Source organism: Moschus berezovskii, chromosome 9, assembly GCF_049115385.1.
Source record: "Moschus berezovskii isolate FMDL1 chromosome 9, NW_MosBer_1.0, whole genome shotgun sequence".
NCBI lineage: Eukaryota > Metazoa > Chordata > Mammalia > Artiodactyla > Moschidae > Moschus > Moschus berezovskii.
In genome coordinates this window covers 76,488,882-76,509,777 of record NC_142468.1, presented here as the reverse complement: position 1 = coordinate 76,509,777, position 20,896 = coordinate 76,488,882, and the positions used below count along the sequence as shown (strand labels likewise).

The 20,896-nt window shown below is 41.5% G+C and overlaps 1 protein-coding gene across 1 annotated transcript; it reads right to left on the bottom strand.

The window, feature by feature from the left end:
• Positions 1–16,705: 16,705 nt before the first annotated feature.
• LOC129562455 (muscarinic acetylcholine receptor M5) lies at positions 16,706–19,051 on the bottom strand. Its single transcript, XM_055435555.2, has one exon. It carries the CDS (start codon positions 18,942–18,944, stop codon positions 17,346–17,348), a length of 1,599 nt encoding a protein of 532 aa, XP_055291530.2. The 5' UTR covers positions 18,945–19,051; the 3' UTR covers positions 16,706–17,345.
• Between the last annotated feature and the right edge of the window lie 1,845 nt (positions 19,052–20,896).

Genomic DNA, 20,896 nt, shown 5'->3' with positions numbered 1-20,896 from the left:
GGATCCAGGCTGCAGACTTGCTCTGAAACAATCCTGAAGAAGGGAAATTGGGGGAATCAGAATTACAAACTATAACACTTTTAATGTAAAGGATTCTGAGATACCAGATATAATGCATATTTGCTGAATGAAAAATTTTGAAGAGACCATGATAATATATCTGAAGAGTCAGAAGGAGCTTATGAGAATGTCCAAATAATTTTACCAGTCTCATTAGAATCCCGTGAGTTTTGGGATAGTCTTAATAATCTTTCACACAGTAGTAAAGAAGCTCATTCATGACCTAACTTATCATGATCACAATGTAAACAAAACTTTACTACTATTGCAGGAATAATAACAATTTAAACAGTTCCTACTAAGGAGATACTGTTGAATATTTATTTTCCAGGTCTATAGTTGCAACCTAGACTGTCAATTACTCTTTTGCATAATTTCTTAAAATGCATATTATAACTTTATCTTAATTATCTAAAACTCATCTTTGCTTAATAATTTAAAAACAAAACCTAAATTTTCCAATATGTTTGCCTATAAAGATTAGATTTAGAATAATTTATGATCCCCTTGCCTAGTGTCCTCCATGAGATTATTAAGACATCTTCATAATTAAAGACTAGTTGTTTCAGCATAGAGAAATAAAAAATAATTGAATTATAAATGTCCCATGCTCCTTTAAATATATTTTATTTGGAATCAGAATAATCCTGAGAATTATTTCAAACTTGCATTTCATTTCTTCCCTGTAATAATATAGCCCTGCTATATAAATCCAATTCCATTGAACTGAAAAAAAAAAAAAACTTTCAGGAAGCTCTATTTATAGCTGTATTTGTTCTCACAATTAACCATTGATCACATTTATAGTAATGAACCTTAGAGTAAGAAGTGATCTTACCCCCATGTAAGAGCATATATGTTCAACTGCCTGTTTCATATAAGAAATTAAAGTCTCACTCTGTCTCTGGGACATCATCCTAGACTCTCAATCCCACCCTCTCTAGCTTTATTGAGTAATAACTGATGAGTAAAACATATTTAAGGTATACAGTGTGATATTTTGGTACTTGTATACACTGTGAAATTATTACCACAATCAAGCTAATATTAACATATCCATTATCCCACATAGTTATATTTTCATTTGTAAAACAATTAAAATCCAGTCTCAGCAAATTTTAAATATATAATGCATTACTACTAACTATAGTCACCATGCTGTACGTTAGATCTCCAGAATTTATTCATCCTACATATCTGAAACTCTATACTTTTTGATCAATGCTCATTTAGATTCAGATGCAATCACAATCCACACAGGGAAGCCCTCAAGTAGAAAATCATTTCCTATATTTTTATTGGAAGAATGTTCCGAGAAACATTTCAACTTATCCACGTTTTGTATATACATTATTGTGGACTTCTGGAGTTGAACTATTAAGAGAATCCATCTTAAAAAATTAAAAATTAAATGAATGTGTTAGTGACAACAGTGTTTATAACAGAATGTAATTGACAGTATTCTGAAATATACCATACATTATTTTATTACCTTTTCCATGTGGACTCACTTTCTTTCTGTTTCCCCATCTCTAAAGTTGTTCTTGCTCAACAACTTTATGAACTTATTACATAAAATGATGAACTCTACCTAGTGAAAATGTTTATTGTATGAATACAATGTGTATAAAGGGGTTCCCAGGTGCTGCTAGTGCTAAAGAACCTGCCTGCCAATGCATGAGACATGAGACATGGGTTTGATCCCTGGGTCAAGAAGATCCCCTGGAGGAATTAGTAATATTCCATTATATGGGCTTCCCTAGTGGCTACTGGTAAAGAACCCTCCTGCCAATGCAGGAGATGGAGGCTCAATCCCTGGGTTGGGAAGATATCCTGGTGAAGGAAATCAAAACCCAACTCTTTTAAGGTAAGAGTTTGTGGGTAGCTAACATTTCCCACCACATGGAGAGATGCTTGAATACTTGTGCATCTTATGTACAACTCACAGGATATAGTGCAGATATTCTGCATGGAATAGACTTTCCATAAATGCACTTAGTGCTAACTGAAATATATTTCACTTCATATCTATCATTTTGCTTAGTATTTTTATCTTCTAATCTCCCGGCTGTCCAGGGGTTAGACCTCTCTACTTCCAGTGCAGGGGGCACAGGTTCTATCCCTGGTTTAAATACTGATCTAAATCCTGCATGCCATGTGACTTGGCCAAAAAAAAAAAAGAAGAAGTTCTGATTCAGGACATTTTAAAACCTGTATCTCTGATTATATTACATACACTAAAGTTACCACACTATTTAAGCTATGAATGAATAAGGTGAATAAACTGGTTAATGGTAGAACTAGGTCTTTTAAAATAATTATTTATTGAAATAGCTAAAATATCAGAGCATGAGTTGATTTAAAGTTGCAGTTCGAAGGAGCCAGAATATAGTAAGAGTCATAGTTGTTTGGGCAGAAATTACGTTCAAAAGTTTGAAAATTTGCATTGTCAGAATTTGCACATGGAATATGTGATAAGCTAGAAATTAGAAAGCACTTCCATGCTAATTAAAAAAGTATATGTGATTATTTTATATAGATTTTAACACAATCTGAACATATTATAAATATATCTATATACCCCTTATCATATTCAGTTCAGTTCAGTTCAGTCATTCAGTCGTGTCGGACTCTTTGCGACCCCATGAATCACAGCACGCCAGGCCTCCCTGTCCATCACCAACTCCCGGAGTTCACTCAAACTCATGTCCATCAAGTCGGTGATGCCATCCAGCCATCTCATTCTCTGTTGTCCCCATCTCCTCCCTCCCCCAATCCCTCCCAGCATCAGAGTCTTTTCCAGTGAGTCAACTCGTCGCATGAGGTGGCCAAAGTATTGCAGTTTCAGCTTTAGCATCAGTCCTTCCAATGAACACCCAGGATTGATCTCCTTTAGAATGGACTGGTTGGATCTCCTTGCAGTCCAAGGGACTCTCAAGAGTCTTCTCCAGCACCACAGTTCAAAAGCATCAATTCTTCGGCGATCAACTTTCTTCACAGTCCAACTCTCACATCCATACATGACCACTGGAAAAACCATAGCCTTGACTAGATGGACCTTTGTTGGCAAAGTAATGTCTCTGCTTTTTAATATACTACCTAGTTTGGTCATAACTTTCCTTCCAAGGAGTAAACGTCTTTTAATTTCATGGCTGCAATCAGCATCTGCAGTGATTTTGGAGCCCAAAAAAATAAAGTCTGACACTGTTTCCACTGTTTTTCCATCTATTTCCCATGAAGTGATGGGACCAGATGCCATGATCTTCGTTTTCTAAATGTTGAGCTTCAAGCCAACCTTTCACTCTCCTTTTTCACTTTCATCAAGTGGCTTTTTAGTTCCTCTTCACTTTCTGCCATAAGGGTAGTGTCATCTGAGGTTATTGATATTTCTCCCAGCAATCTTGATTCCAGCTAGTGCTTCTTCCAGCCCAGCGTTCCTCATGATGTACTCTGCATAGAAGTTAAATAAGCAGGATGCCAATATACAACCTGGACATACTCCTTTTCCTATTTGGAACTAGTCTGTTGTTTCATGTACAGTTCTGACTGTTGCGTCCTGACCTGCACACAGGTTCCTCAAGAGGAGGGTCAGGTGATCTGGTATTCCCATCTCTTTCAGAATTTTCCACAGTTTATTGTAATCCACACAGTCAAAGGCTTTGGCATAGTCAATGAAGCTGAAATAGATGTTTTTCTGGAACTCTCTTGCTTTCTCCATGATCCAGCGGATGTTGGCAATTTGATCTCTGGTGCCTCTGCCTTTTCTAAAACCTGCTTGAACATCTGGGAGTTCACGGTTCACATATTGCTGAAGCCTGACTTGGAGAATTTTGAGCATGACTTTACTAGCGTGTGAGATAAGTGCAATTGTGTGGTAGTTTGAGCATTCTTTGGCATTGCCTTTCTTTGGGATTGGAATGAAGACTGACCTCTTCCAGTCCTGTGGCCACTGCTGAGTTTTCCAAATTTGCTGGCATATTGAGTGCAGCACTTTCACAGCATCATCTTTCAAGATTTGAAATAGCTCAACTGGAATTCCATCACCTCCACTAGCTTTGTTCGTAGTGATGCTTTCTAAGGCCCACTTGACTTCACATTCCAAGATGTCTGACTCTAGGTCAGTGATCATGTTATCGTGATTATCTTGGTCGTGAAGATTTTTTGTACAGATTTTCTGTGTATTCTTGCCACTGCTTCTGTTAGGTCCATACCATTTCTGTCCTTTATCGAGCCCATCTTTGCATGAAATGTTCCCTTGGAATCTCTAATTTTCATGAAGAGATCTCTAGTCTTTTCCATTCTATTGTTTTCCTCTATTTCTTTGCATTGATCACTGAGGAAGGCTTTCTTATCTCTCCTTGCTATTCTTTGGGACTCTTCATTCAGATGCTTATATCTTTCCTTTTCTCCTTTGCTTTTCGCTTGTCTTCTTTTCACAGCTATTTGTAAGGCCTCCTCAGACAGCCATTTTGCTTTTTAGCATTTCTTTTCCATGGGGATGGTCTTAGTCCCTGTCTCCTGTACAATGTCACGAACCTCCATCCAGAGTTCATCAGGCATTCTATCTATCAGATCTAGTCCCTTAAATCTATTTCTCACTTCCACTGTATAATCTTAAGGGATTTGATTTAGGTCATATCTGAATGGTCTAGTGGTTTTCCCTACTTTCTTCAATTTAAATCTGAATTTGGCAATAAGGAGTTCGTGATCTGAGCCACAGTCAGCTCCTGGTCTTGTTTTTGCTAACTGTATAGAGCTTCTCCATCTTTGGCTGCAAAGAATATAATCAATCTGATTTCGGTGTTGACCATCTGGTGATGTCCATGTGTAGAGTCTTCTCTTGTGTTGTTGGAAGAGGGTGTTTGCTATGACCAGTGCATTCTCTTGGCAAAACTCGATAGAATCGTATTGCATTGGTTATATATGAAAATTTTATCTTTGCACAGACCCTTCAGCAAATCCTTAGTGTGCTTACGGGCAGAAATGATGGGATAGTAGACAATATGGAGGTGAGTGCAAAGAGCCCCTGTTGAGTTGCTCACTTGCTTTGTGACTTTGAGCAGGTCAGATTCCCACTTTGAACCATCTCTTGTCCTGTTCATTGTTGTGTTTCCAACATTGAGTATGCAGACACATAATAAATGTTTATTGAATGAATAAATGGGCCTCAAGTTTCCTCATCTATAAAACTGAGAGATTTGGATTAGACCTGTAAATTCCTTTTCAGACCCAAAACTCCAATATAATTTAACCCAGTTCTTATTATTTCTTACCCTTAAGAACTGTATGATTTGTGCCACTTTTTCTCTTTTTACTTCCTTGGGTTCTTTTTGCTATTCCCCACATGGAGACACAGTATGTTTCTCTTTTTTAGAAGTATTTCTTAAATTCAGTTTACATTTATCTCCTTTTAAATATAACCTTTGTGGTTAAAAATTTTTCACTTCTGCTAAATTAAACCTGAATAGCAGCTTTGTGCAAAACAGATCTTAGTTGCCCATTCTTGTCAGGAAGTTCTGAGTACTTGGGATGTATCAACAGCTCCCAGATTTTCAGTTTTTTAGGAGTCAAAACCTCAGGACTCATCTTGACTCTGGTTCACATTTTGAAAAAATTAGGTATTTTACCTAACATGCCCAAACTAGTAAAGTATGTAATCATTTTGTTCTTATGTTTCCTCTGACAGGAGAGAAGAAGCAACGATTCAGTATACTTTTCAGTAACTGAAAGGGTTTCAAGGTCCCGAAGAGGTCAATAATGATAAAGGAGACCTTTTTCATTTAAGTAGTTACTCAAACTTTCAGAAAGTTTGGGGGTTTTTTTTTGTTTGTTTTTTTTGTGTGTGTGAAACTAAAAAAAATCTATTGAAAATATTTTTATTAAATATCTTAAAGAAAAATCTAAAACAACTATTTTCATTTTTGAAAATTGCCTTCCAGGTCACATAGTAACATTTTTGCATGGTTATGATCAACTGTTTAAAAATTGGGCAAAAAGTCAACTTTTAGGATGGCTTATATATGCATTTTGCATTTTAATCCAATAAAATTTTGTTAAGCATTAACTTCAGAGAACACAATAGAAGCTGGTGACCCAGTCTTTTAGTGCTATTCAAAGAGCATGTTGAGTCAGGAACTAGTTGTGCTCTCCTTTTAGCATTTTCAGTGTGATTATTGTTATCCAAGTCAATTATTGTTTTAATTTGTAAGGTTTATGAGAATATTTAATTGGTATAAGTACTTATAATTATTTAGAGAACTTGAGGAGGGTAGATTTTGGGAAATTCATATGTTGCCTATAAATTATGAACATTGTTTTAATAGTCCTGAAAAAGAAAGATGAAATACTAAAATAGCTATTTTAGGGAAGAATTCCCCCTCCCCCAAGTAGCACCCAGTATTAACTTGTCTCCTTTCCCACAGTAACAACTTTATCATGGGAGCATAGAGAACTGAAACCTTTCACGATGCCTTCAGTCAGGTAGCATTGGGCTAGCCTGGGCAAACCTGGGAAGATGGAGGAGTAAATTAATGTTAGGTGGTAAACAAGAGGAATGGGCAAAGCCAAAAAACTAGCTGTGCACAGCACTTCCAACAGAAAACTTTGACAAGCATTTATTTGCACTAAAATTTAATTAACTAGTAATGATTGAAGATTCACATCTATATCTCCTTAGGTAATGCTGAAATAAATATTTTCCGTGTATGTATATATATCTATATGTATGTATATATATATAAAGTATTTCCACTCAATGAGCTCCTACTATATATATTTGGATATTTTTAAACATATTTGAAATAACTAGTAAAATTATAAAATATTTAAAATTAAATGATGAAAATTTGGCATGAAGATTAAGAAATGGATTCATTCTAAAAGCGTTATGAGGTGATTCATAAGGGACCATGAGAAGATGTATGAGGAAAACTTCCTTGCAATCACTGTTATGAAATTGTATGCATCATACATAGGAAAGAGAAAAATTTCATTTGCACTTGTCTCTCTATAGGCCTGGATGGACCTGTCTTCTCACCCACAGCTGGTTGGACTGAGGGTGGGACTTGAGCCAGTCAGTTGGGTGGTGCTGGATCAGAGAAGGTGGTATGTTGATCCTGAGCTATAGGTAAGCAGAATCAATGGTCTAAGGACTCTGGCTCACAAAGAGCATGACAGATGCCCAACTGGGAGAAAGACTATGGTAACTCCAGAGATTGGGGGAGTAAATAGCTGCTGGACAGCGTTTCAAGTCTATGGAGATTCTGTTGCTCTTGCAGGGATTCACTGAAAGCCCCTTGAATCCCTTCCCCGACTATCTGCACTCTACCCCCTTACTTATCATTTATCTGATTTGAAGAGTACTGTGTCCAGTGTTAGCCTCTATAGTAAGATACATAGAGCAGGTCTAGAGAAAAGCTGCCAGGGATTAATATTCGTACTTCTCTATACAAATGATTCTACTGACTCCTGACTATATTAACTAGGTATACTTTAAGAAGGATTAAAGTGGCTATAATTTTTTAGTTTGGTAGAGTGCTAAGGGGATTTTTCAAATGCTTAATAATCTTTCTAAAGCAAATTCTGATGAACTGTGTACCCCTCGGTAAAGTCTGAAAAACAAAATGGACTTAAATATAGCAAAAAGGAATTAGTTTCTTGTGAAGAAGAGTTTCTCGGCATGGTAAACAAAATGGTGACGTGCCAGTGACCAGGAGATTTACTTTTTTTGGCAGTCTTAAAAAATTGGGCAAAAGTCACCTCTTAGGAGGGTTTATATACACCTACTGGTCTCTTGGGCTTCCCTGGTAGCTCAGCTATTAAAGAATCTCCCTGTAATATGAAAGACCCTGGTTCAATTCCTGGGGAATTGATCCCCTGGAGAAGGGATAGATTACCCACTCCAATATTCTTGGGTTTCCCTGGTGGCTCAGACGGTAAAGAATCCACCTGCAATGTGGGAGACATGGGTTCGATCACAGGGTTGGGAAAATCCCTTGGAGAAGGGCATGGCAACCCACTCCTCTATTCTTACCTGGAGAATTCCCATGTACAGAGGAGCATGGTGGCCTTCAGTCCATGGGGTTGCAACGAGTTGGACACAACTCGGCACAGCACAGCACAGCACTGGTCTCTTAAACTTCTTCCTATCCCCCAAAGTAAATTATTTTATTCTCAGAATGTGAGGAATGGTAGAATTGATACTTTATGGAGAAATCAACAAAATTGGACAGTGGGAAAGGGCAGAGGAAAATTTAAACTCTGACAATAGGAGCTTTCTTTCCTTTAATGTACATCTGTTGACTTGTCATCCAGCTTATGCCTGTAATTGGTTGTCCCCTGGGAAAGAGTGCAATCCAAAGAACTGTTGTCCCAGCAGCTCTCTTTGTACTGAGTGGCTCTGCTTTTGTGGGCCTGCCATCCAGGTTAGGCCAAAGGCTATCTCTTGGGAATTTGAAATGAAAACTGAGGGATTAAAGAAGTAGTTTGCAACATATAAATTTGCATGATGTTTATAGCTCTTTATCACACACACTACAGAAAACAGGTTCCAAGCTGAAGTGGAAGATGAATTCTGAGAACTGTGTCTTTGTTCAAATCCTTTCCTGGGGCCACTGTGTTCTTTCTCTTACATTCCATGGAGCTCTGTATGTCGTCTGAAAGTGAAAGTCGCTCAGTTGTGTCCGACTTTGGCGACCTCCTCTGTCCGTGGAATTCTCCAGGCCAGAATACTGGAGTGGGTAGCCTATCCCTTTCTCCAGCAGATCTTCCCAACCCAGGGATAGAACCAGGGTCTCCTGTCTAGTATAGTGTTTATGTGTTTTACTTAAGCTAGTTTCGATAGGTATCCATTATTTGAACCCATGTGTCCTAACTTATGTGCTTTTCCAGAGCTGACTAAAATTATCTCTGATCTACTGAAAGCTGCCTTCTTTTCCCTCAGTCAGAGAAAAATTGGGCTGTGTTGCCTTCATATCATCTTGAATGAATGGGTCACAAGGAACTTTCTGAGTTAAGGGAGAATGGGTGAACACATGTCCTTGCTTCATCACTTACTAATTATATGATCTTAGAAAAGAAACCTTTCCAAGCCTCAGTTTCATCAAATGCAAAATGGACTACAGATTTCATCTGTAAAATGAAGGAAATATCTACTTCATAAGTTAAAACTGTTTAGAACACTTTACGTGTATTATCCCACTTAATATTGATACTAACCCTATTCATATGTGTTCAGTGAAAGCCTGTAATTATTAATATTCTTAATGGCAATCCACTCCAGTACTCTTGCCTGGAAAATTCCATGGACGGAGGAGCCTGGTGGGCTATTGTTCATGGGGTCGCAAAGAGTCGGACACAACTGAGCATCTTCACTTTCACTTTAATTTTCAGATGAGGAAACAAATTTTAAAATTTTCCCACACTCACCAGCTGGTAACCTGGAGCAAATCCTGTTAACCATTTCCTGTGGTGCTTCTCTTACAAGCTAAACTGAAAAGACTGAAGATTCACATGTTAACCATTTCCTGTGGTGCTTCTCTTACAAGCTAAACTGAAAAGACTGAAGATTCACATGTTAACCATTTCCTGTGGTGCTTCTCTTACAAGCTAAACTGAAAAGACTGAAGATTCGCATGTTAACCGTTTCCTGTGGTGCTTCTCTTACAAGCTAAACTGAAAAGACTGAAGATTCACATGTTAACCATTTCCTGTGGTGCTTCTCTTACAAGCTAAACTGAAAAGACTGAAGATTCGCGTGCACACCGTCAATACACAGCCTTCCGTCTATTCACTTGCACGCCTCTGCCTCCCTCTGTTGGCGTGATCTGGGCACTTGCTTCTCTCCTTCCAAACACTCAGAGAAGAGGGTGGTGTAGTCAACAGAAACTGACTTCCAGGAGAAAGCAGTTCTCGTCCTAATTTCTGGTGCCTAGAGCTTCCGACACTAAATCTAAAGATCTTTCTTCAGACACTGTAAACCTAAAGGTAAATGTGATGGCGTCAGCCCCTAATTAAAAATCCCTTGTAGACTCTCCATAGACTTCAAGATAAACCCTCTGACCATGGTCCATACAGACTCATTTCTTGTCACTTTCTTCCTGCATGAATCTTGAATTTTCATTTCCCCACTTTAAGTTCTACATGTGTGCTCACCTCTGGGTTTTTTTATTTTTTCCTCTCAACTCTACCTCACCCCTACCCCTTTCTCTTGTCTACTTCTTACATTTTCTTTAGGACTTAGTGTGGAAATCACCCTTGACAGAAGTCTTCCAGATGCCCGTAGGGCTTGGATAAGAGCCTTTCTTGTTCCTTTTCATGCCTGTGCTTACACCCTTATAGAATTTCATTTCCTTGGACCACCTTTTTACTTCCGTGACTTCCCTCTCTGAATTCTAAGGTACCTGGATATTACAGTACTAGTGATACAACAATCCTGTCCTCAAGGAGGGGTGGGAAGACACTAAATTTCTCCACTGAAACAGTTCTGGGGTGGCTGCAACATACAGCATCATCATCTGTAGGGATTCCCAACTCAAATCATCAGACAGAGATCAGAGACTCATGAATTAAGCTGCTACTTCTCAGGGAACCACACAGGTATTAGCTATGCTGGAAAACCCCCACAAAACCCTGGAGCCTACCCTTGCAGCGGTCTCCTCCCTCGACGTGTCTGTTAAGTGAGGGGACTCATCATTGAGCAAAATAGCATGAACTCTGGCTTCAGAGCTTAGAGTTTAGCAGGAGAAATGGACATGAATAACCAAGCACGTACAAAAGTATAATGAAGATCTTGATAGGTGATCCATGGAAAAGTCCTGGGTGCTATAAAAGCTCGTAACACAGGATGAGATGTAGGACCACTTCTTTGAGAAAGTGACCTGTGTGAAAGACTGACTATATAGGAATTAACTAGGCTGAGCCCGAGAAGAAGGGATGAGAGAGAGGAGCTTCTCAGTGTGAACTGAGGTGGGACGGAGGTCGGCCCCTGAAGGAAGTGAAAGAACCGTGTAACTGGAGCGCTTCAGAGGAGAGAGGGGAGGACCTGAGAGGTGGGAGGACCTGGAGGCCTTGCAGGCCTGAATTGACCTCACCTTCGCAAACATACCTCACTCCTCTCAAGACAAAAGGTAAGGGAAAATCCTGTGTATGATGTTCCATGGTCACCCAGTGTGGCTGACTTGATAACCAGTGGGTAAAAAATATGCCTTCAGTGCAGGAGACGCAGAAGACATGGATTTGATCCCTGGGTTGGGGAGATCCCCTGAAGGAGGGCATGGCAACCCATTCCAGTATCCTTGCCTGGAGACTCTCACGGACAGAGGAGCCTGGTGGGCTAAAGTCCGTGGGGTTGCAGAGTCAGGCACAGCTGAAACGACTGAGCACACAAACTGTGGGAAATGAAAACCACTGCCCAGAGCCTGCAGTCAGGCGGAAGCCTCAGGACCCCAGAACTTCTGAGAAAATAGTGAAAGAGAAGGAAGTCTTGCCTTCCCTCCTCACTTGCCTTCTGCCCACTTCTGGCCCAAACTCATTTCTTTAAATGACGTGATCCAGCAGGGATCTCTGGCATGAAACAGTTTCTCCTCTTCATCCTCTTTGGGGACTGGTTGGGAGTGAAGTTTCTGCTCTTCTTCAAGGCATTTCAGAGGATTCTGAGTTCCCAGTACGCTCTCAGCCCTCTCACTCCAAACCAACTGCTGCCACTTTGAACCTGAGGCTCTTCTCTATCCTCACTGCTTCGTTTTATGTATGTAAGTATGTGTGTGATTGTATGTATTTGATTTTGAAACTATCCTTGCAGAATCCTACTGGTACCTTCTCTAACTTCTGCACTCCTACCTGACCTCTACCTTAAAAAGGGATTGGATTATGGAATAGGAAGTTTAGGCTAGATCCAGACAGGGCAAGACTCCTTTCTGAAAGGCCTGGAAACCAAACTGAGGGAAAAAAAGACCAAAGAATTACTTGAGAGGATCTAAGTAAAATGTTGGGTATAATCCACCTTCATTTTGTTATTCTTCACTCACATTCTCTTTTCAGTCATATAAGTGTTCCACTTCTCATGGTTCAGATTTTGGTGCCAGTTTCCCTCTCTGCACCAAAGGCAGGGAAAAAAGAGGCCTGGAGAGGGGAAATGTTTGTGCTTGGGGAGGAGGAGCACTGGAAGCCTCCAGCCATCGGTGTGATTCTATTTGTACTGTTGTTCTGTCCTTCATGCTGTTAGTCTGTGTTCTTGGAGGCAGGGACAGTGTCTTATTCCTCTTTGTAATCCCATGGTTCCCCCAGAGATAAATAATTATTTGCTGAAACAAAGGAGTAACTAAAGAAAGGAGTAGTAAGGTTGCCTGGATAGTGGTCCTTAAATCTAAGAAGATGGTGAAGAAAAAAGGGTACAAAGATTTGGGGCATTTGTGTGCATCTAAAAGAGGTGACAAAGGACAGAAGTGACCTCTTTTTAATCTACATTTAGTTATGGATAGGAGCTCCCCGTGTTAATTGAAGCCTAATGATTTTCTGCTCTTGAAGAACTTGAGTGGTCATATTTCCTGCAAGATAGGAACATTAAGATTGCCAAACAGTACTCAGCAGCTCTGTGTGTTTTAAAATATCTGTTTCTGTACACAGAAAGTTTACAAGGAGAGACCCTTAGATATTTAGCAGAGGTTATCTCTGGGTAGTAGAATTACTGGTAATTTTTTGTTATTTGCTTATTTATTTCCCAAATTTTCTAAGCAAATATATGCTATTTTATTAATCACTGTATCATAAAAATGACTATAAAACAAAATCTAGTATAGTTTTTCTTTTTTTTTTCCTGACTCTCCAGGATAGGCTGTACTTCTGGGTACAATGCTCCAACAAAAACATTTCCAGTCATTGCTATCTAGTTTTTCAGGGAGAAGAGTAGTCCTCCAAATCCCAGGTCAAACCTGTCTTCCAGCCATAGTGTCTCCCACTATAGTCTACTGTAAACTACAATAGGGGCACTGGCCTGTAGTTAGTACACCATGGTCAGTAGCATCATGAGTTTTCGCTGAAGATAGTTGGACTACAAACCCGTCTTTGGATACATATGGGATTGCTGAAAAAAAGCACCAGCTCCCCAGTGAGTGATATTGGGGATAAACGGGTTGAGTATGAACAGCTGTTTGTTAGAGATGAGTACCCATTCCATTACTGGAATACCACTGAGATGCATTCATGCAGGATGACTCTCTAGAAAATCATTGCTGAAGTCTGCGAATTGAACTCTTTGGAGAACTGCTCTCAGCAGGAGCTGAAGGGCATCTGGTGACATGAGGCTTGTTCAAAGGACATATAAAGTAAGAAGAGGACCTTTTGAACAGTAGCTTGCCATAAGGGCTTCCCTTGTGGCTCAGCTGGTGAAGAATTCACCTGCAATGCTGGAGACCTGGGTTCTATCCCTAGGTTGGGAAGATCCCCTGGAGAAGGGAAAGGCTACTCCAGTATTCTGACCTGCCTCATCTCCCTTGTCCTGGAGGGAAATGGAAGCATTTCAGTCATAGGAATTTTGTCAGCATTATTTCATCTTAATTTCTGGTTATTGGTAAATGAGAGGAAAGGGGGAAAACCAGAAAGGTGACAAGGGGGACATGTGTCCGCATTATATATCAATCCCTCTTCTCCTAAAAGGCCAGGCCACGTGAGTACGTGTGTAATTTTTAACATAGATGGATCGAGCAAGCTCACTGAGACCATTTTCTTATTTAACACTTTGCCTTGGACTACTGTGTGGTTACATTTCTTTAATATCCAGAATAATGCTAGTACAATACAGGAAAGCAGCCCAGTTCCCACATCCTTTGCTATAATCCCAGTATTTACAGGAGACAATGGTATTTTCCTAGCCAGAGGTTAGGTACAGATTTCACAATGACAGAGCCAAACATCACCATCACCCTCAAAAGACATTCACCAAAGCAACAAAGCAGAAGCCAGGAATATTGACCAAAGGCTTTAACCAAAAACTGTACTGAAAACAGATTCCTTGATGAGCCGTAAAATTCACACCAAGGAGAAACAAACCACAATATTAGCATCATGGCAGCAACCAATAGGCAACTAATCAAGGCTGCACATAATTTACCACAGACAGAGCTTTGGAGATGGGATATAAGAAGGCCTAAAGTCCAAAGTCGGCCCACACCCCACCCATCCACTGGTCAGGTCTCTATAGTTTACAGTTGGAGCTATTCATTCTGAGGACCCCACCAGAAACCCTATTCTAAAGAGCTTCCCCTAGTAGTTTAAGGTATCCTTTTTGTCTTTTTTAAGGGACATAGGTAGTCGGCATAGGTAGTTGCCATTGCCTTCTCCAGAAGGAGAGCTAGGCCTCTCAATTAATTTCACAAAAGATGAACTGAAAAGTCTAAGTTCTAGGCAATTTTGGAGTGAGAAATATGTTCCCCCAGCAACCCTCCCCCTCCATTCTGTGTACTTTTGTTTGAATTAGCTTAATCTCTCTCTCAGAAGAAGGCAATGGCACCCCACTCCAGTACTCTTGCCTGGAAAATCCCTTGGATGGGGGAGCCTGGTAGGCTGCAGTCCATGGGGTCGCTAAGAGTCGGACACAACTGAGCGACTTCACTTTCACTTTTCACTTTCCTGCATTGGAGAAGGAAATGGCAACCCACTCCAGTGTTCTTGCCTGGAGAATCCCAGGGACGGGGGAGCCTGGTGGACTGCCGTGTATGGGGTCACACAGAGTCGGACACGACTGAAGCGACTCAGCAGCAGCAGCAATCTCTGTCTCTACTGTGAACAGTGAATGAGCTCAGAGCACTATCCTCTTGGAGGGATTTTCACTTTTGTCAGGAGTCAAAGCCTTAAGCTAAAAGAATCAACTGTTTATCTAGAGCTGGTGGAAAAGGTTTTCACACCCTGTTGGCATCCTATAGACCTGGGAGCCTCTGTCTTGGAGAACTGAGCCAGTTCATTAATATTCTCTATCAAATTCTTGGCAGGCATCAACGTGCCCTTCATAAAGACTCAGCAGCTACACTGCTTCTAAGATGTTCCATCTCAGCATTAAGTTCCTACAGGGCTGGAGAGTTCTGGGTTTCCACTTCAGTGAAGCCTTCTTGGGACTCCCTTGAGGAGGACAATTCAGTCTTCAGTGGAAGGTTGAAGCTCTCCTATATCTACTTACCAAATTCCCAGGACAATAAAGCCTGCTATTTTTATATCCCCTTAGCAAAGGAGGCTGAAAAAGAACTGGCCCACATTAGGTGAAAAGAAGTCCAGAGATTTTTACATACAACTGCAGCTATAGTCAACCGGAGAAGGCACTGGCAACCCACTCCAGTACTCTTGCCTGAAAAATCCCATGGATGGAGGAGCCTGGTGGGCTACAGTCCATGGGGTCACGAAGAGTCAGACATGACTGGGCGACTTCACTTTCACTTTTCACTTTCACGCATTGGAGAAGGAAATGGCACCCCACTCCAGTGTTCTTGCCTGGAGAATCCCGGGGACGGGGGAGCCTGATGGGCTGCCGTCTATGGGGTCGCACAGAGTCGGGCACGACTAATGTGACTTAGCAGCAGCAGCAGCAGCTATAGTCGACAGGTCACATATGAGCTTCTGTCTGACAGAAGTGCTTCAACTTTAAAATCCCTGCTGTGTGCTACACTGCTGCTTTCTTTGTGGACTGTTAATTTTATGCCCTATTGTATTGTTTTAATGTTTTGCATGTTAGTTAATTTTTGAATTATCAAAGGAAACAGTTAGATTTGGTTTATTTATATACACAGATTGCAATTAAAAATTTTCTTTTGATAATCCTGATACTTACATGTTGATTAATTTTTTTTCCTTTTGGGCCACACTGCATGGCATGTGGAATGTTAGTTCCCTGACCAGGGGTTGAACCTGTGCAACCTGCAGTGGAAGTGTGGAGCCCGAATCATTAGACCGTCAGGGAATTCCCTATGTTGATAACTTTATTTTTATATATTATTATAGCCTACATTTTTGCTTTTAAAGAAAACATGGTCATTTTTAATGACCATAGACAGCTTTACTGGACCCCAACTGTATTTTTCTGGGCTTCTTGTTTTGGGGAATTTGGAGATGAATGACTAAGTCAGTCATTTCTGAGCCATGATTTGAAAGATCTGTTTTTTTTTTAAACAGCCTTTCCCACACTGTCTCTCTAAGTAGCACTTCTGACTGGAAGCCTCACAGTGACCTGCCTGTGCCTGGGTGTGAATTGGGGGTCTGGATGAGGGCCCGCCAAAAGGACTGGAAGAAGTTCAAAAGCATCGAGGGAAACCAAATTTGTTTTGCACATTTTGCCTCAGGTTTGCTTTGTGAAAAAATGAGAATATAAGGCTTCTGAAAACTATTTGAGAACTGTGATTAAACAGACTGGAGAAGGTCTTTCCCCAGTAAAGGGTTTTCATAAATAAATCTTCCTAAGGACAAGCTAAGTAAATGGGTTCAAAAGGGCACAAACTAGAATACATAGTATTTGTTTGCATAAAAGGAAAAAGTTTCCATTGGTAAAAGCAAAATAATTGACTGTGGAGACCTGGTGATCTTTCTTAGCAGAATAGAGGCCCCTCTGTAGGACAGGGTGTGATCCGGTTCCAGTGTCCTTCCAGACCCGAGACTCTGAGGGGAAGGGTGGTTCTGTGGGGGCCAGCCTGGCCTCCGTGGGTACCAGGAAGTGGCATCAGTTGTGAAAGGGAGGAGCAAGAGCTTTGCTCAGTTGTAGGAACAGGAAAACACACCACAGTACAGAACACATAATAGCAGCATAATAAATACTGATCAGTTTATAAAGGAATAGAGTCCTGGAAACCAGCTGAATATCACTCTTGTTAACAGGTGACACTGACTTCGTCTTTCTGGTTTTCGCTGAGATGAGGCGACTGCATAGACACGGACATACTGCACCAAACTCTGTGACTAGGTTTCTGCTCTCGCTGTCCCCGCGGGAGGTTAGACAGGAGCTCCCTCAGCCATTGTTCACTGTGGCCCAGGGTGCCTCTTCCTCTGAAGGGGCATGAGTTTGTCCATCTGCTTCAGTGGCAAGCTCCAGTGGCGTCAGACACTCTTGTCCTGGTCATAGACAAGGGTCATTCAGTATGGCAGCGATTGTGGCAGCTGTGACTCCTTCCTTTTGACAGTAGACCTTGATCCTTTACAAAGTTCTCAGGGACTCAAAAGGACAGATGTCTTTTTGGAAAGGAAACCAGAATCAGCCTGCCCATCCTCAGAGGACCTTGATCGTGGTTATTCTTTGAGGGGAGTTGTTATTTTCAGGGGAGCTTGCTGTTCCCCTGCCAGTACAACTTCTCTTCCACTCTTCTCTTTTTCCATCGGCAGAGCAGCAGCATCTTGAAGGTCTTCCTGAAGGTTCTGTTGCAGAGGGCGTAGCAGATGGGGTTGACAGTGCTATTGACATAGCATAACCAGTAGCCCAGGTGCCACAGGCTGACTGGGACACACTTGTCGCAGAAGGTGGAAACGAGGACCATGATGTTGTAAGGGGTCCAAGTGATGATGAACGCCAGCAGAATCGCGCTCAGGGTCTGGGCGGCTTTCCTCTCTTTGACGAGGACCATCCTCTTTCGTTTGGTCATCTGATGGCTGAGGCTGGCATCAAGGCCTTTTGTTGAGGGGTCCTTGGACACTGGGAAAGAACACGGCATGATTTTTACCTTGCGGCATCCGTTGTTGGTGTCATGGGTCCCCTCAGCCTTTACCACCAGTCGGAACTTGTAGGCCACCCACTTCTGGCTCTTGGGCCCATGAGCAGCAGCTGGAGACAGGAAGTATTTTGGGGTGTCATAGTCGTTTTTTTCAGTTTGAGCATTCACAAAAGTCTGCTTGGTCTCTTCAGCACTTACCTCTTCCCTTGGGCTCTCCTTGGCCTGACTCTTGTAAACCACTTGAAAGACAGGATCGGTGGTGGGCTTGTCCTCGTCTTCTGAGGAGGGGTAGCTGCTGCAGGTGGTTAGCTGCTCGGCTTTGGCCCACTCAGCGCTTGGGCCGGTGGCTTGGGATGGCTTCCCAGTGATGGAGGCGCTCCTGCGGGAGGATGACCAGGAGGCCTGGTTCCTTTCCCTCTGGGCCAGGGTGGGCCGGGGGCAGCGGAAGCAGGAGCTGAGCAGAGCCTGGTGAGCTGACTTTCTCTTCTCAGCTTCAGCCACGGAGTCTGAGCCCTGGAGGTCAGCCAGGTCCTTGGTTCGCTTCTCCGTTTCCCGGTAGATGCGGCAGTAGAGGATCGTCATGACAGAAACAGGGATGTAGAAGGCGGCAATGGCAGTGCCGAAAGTGATGGTGGGCTCAGAGAGGAACTGGATCTGGCACTCATCTGGAGGAACTGTCCGCTCCCCAACCAAGTACTGCCAGCAGAGGATCGCTGGGGCCCAGAGGATGACGGAGATCAGCCAGGCCAAGCCGATCATGATGCCAGCCCTCTTTGGGGTACGCTTGGCCCGATACGTGAGGGGTCTTGTGATCGAAAAGTAACGGTCAAAACTAATCACCAGAAGGTTCATGACAGAAGCATTGCTGGCCACATAGTCCAGCGCAAGCCAAAGGTCACAAGCCAGGCTCCCGAGAGCCCACCGTCCCATGAGGATGTACGTGGTGTAGAGGTTCATGGAGAAGATCCCAATGATGAGATCTGCACAGGCTAAGCTGAGCAGATAATAGTTGTTAACTGTCTTCAGCTGGCTGTTGACCTTGAAGGAGATCATGACTAAGACGTTGCCCACGATGGTGATCAGACTCACCACAGCCGTGACAGCTGCAATGGTGACGACCTCCCACAACCCATGGCGTTCCAAAGGCTGGTGACTCACTGGGGTGCCATTAATGGTAGATGCATTGTGGTAAGGTTCCCCTTCCATCCTGGTGCAAGAGTCTACATTAGAAGTCTTAGGTTCTAGACAGTTCTCTTTTCTATCTCACCTCTTCTGGTCAGCATCTGGAAGAGAGGGAAATACATTAGTTCCACTCACCAGCATGAATTTCTTTTCCACTCGTTGTTTATAATTTCCAACAGGACATTAAATGTGATCCCACACCTATTGAGAGCAAGATGCTGAAATTTCTAAAATTTTGATGACACTTTTTATAGGTGTCTCCTCCCTTTGCTTTTTATAATTACCAATGCCTGAGAGTCTTTCTTGTACATGAGGCCCTCTTGTGGTTTCAATAGGCAATTTTAAAAAAACAGTAAGATGGTAAAGGCAATCAGAATGGGAACAAAAAGGAATTGAATTGTTGGAAGGCAGTAAAGAGGGGAAAACGGATGATGTTAAGTTACCTTAGACCTTGGCCTTCCTTTTTTGAGGGAAGACCCTCTGTTTTTTAGACTCTGGTGGTAAGTACCTATTTTTTCATGCACTTGGGAAAAAGACAAGTTGTATTTACTTTATAAGTCCAACTATTAAACATTATTGAGTTTAATTATAGAATCAGCTATTAAACATTATTGAGACACTGTTGTGAGCCAAGGCTGTATTACACCACTTCTCCCTGATTTAATGCACAAACTCCCCATTTATACCCAGTTTTCATCTAAAAGGTTCAGAAGTTGCCCCAGTGGCTAAAGATAATGATCCCCCCCCTCCATTTTGGGGCTGTTTGCAATGTCACAAACTGTTTTAAATTATCTTTTTTTTTCTGATTATAAAGTAATATGTTCCTTGTAAAAGTTCAAGCAATGTCAAAATGTATAACTTAGAAAGCAAAAGTTTCTTCTAATATTATCTTGCCAGGGTAATCAATGCTAACAGCATGTATTTTGACAGCTTTTCTCCCTTTCTAAGGGTTGTCTTCTTTGTTCTATTTATGGTTTCCTTTGCTGTGCAAAAAGTTTTAAGTTTAATTAGGTCCCATTTATTTTTTGTTTTTATTTTCATTACTCTAGGAGGTGGATCATCTTGCTGTGATTTATGTCAAAGAGTGTTCTATGGTTTCCTCTAAGAGTTTTATAGTGTCTGATCTTACATTTAGGTTTTTAATCCATTTATCCATTTTGAGTTTATTTTTGTGTATGGTGTTAGGGAGTGTTCTAAATTACTTCTTTTACATGTAGCTGTCCAGTTTTCCCAGTACCAGTTATTCAAGAGACTGTCTTTTCTTTATTATATGTATTACTTGCCTGCTTTTCCTAGATTAGGTGACCATAGCTGCATGAGTTTATCTCTGGGCTTTCTATGCTGTTCCATTGATCTGTATTTCCATTTTTGTGCCAGTACCATACTGTCTTAATTTCTGTAACTTTGTAGTATGGTGTGAAATCAGGGAGCCTGATTCCTCCAGCTTCATTTTTCTTTCTCAGGATTACTTTGGCTATTCAGGGTGTTTTGTGTTTTTATGCTGAATCAGAAGATTTCAAGTAAAGCAGATTGTCCTCCGTAACTGATGATTGGATGATTCTAGTCAGTTGAAATCTTTAAGGGAAAAGGCTGAGAAGAAAGAATTCTGCTTCCAGATTGCCTTCAGAGTCAATTCTACAGCATTAACTCCTTCTGGATTTCCAGCCTACTGACCTGCACTGCACATTTCAGACTTGTTAACTCCCTTGGCTCTTAAAAATTCCTCAAAAAGTTCCCCGCCTCCTCCCCCTCCCCCCCCATAAATGGAATAAGCACTTTGATAAATGGGAAAAAAGATCATTTATAGTGACCCTTAGGGCTTCCCAGGTGGCTTAATGGTAAAGAATCTTCTTACCAATGCAGGAAACGTGGGTTTGATCCCTGGGTGGGGAAGATCCTCTGGAGAAGGAAATGGCAACCCACTTCATTATTCTTGCCTGGGAAATCCCATGGACATAGGAATCTGGTGGGATTGT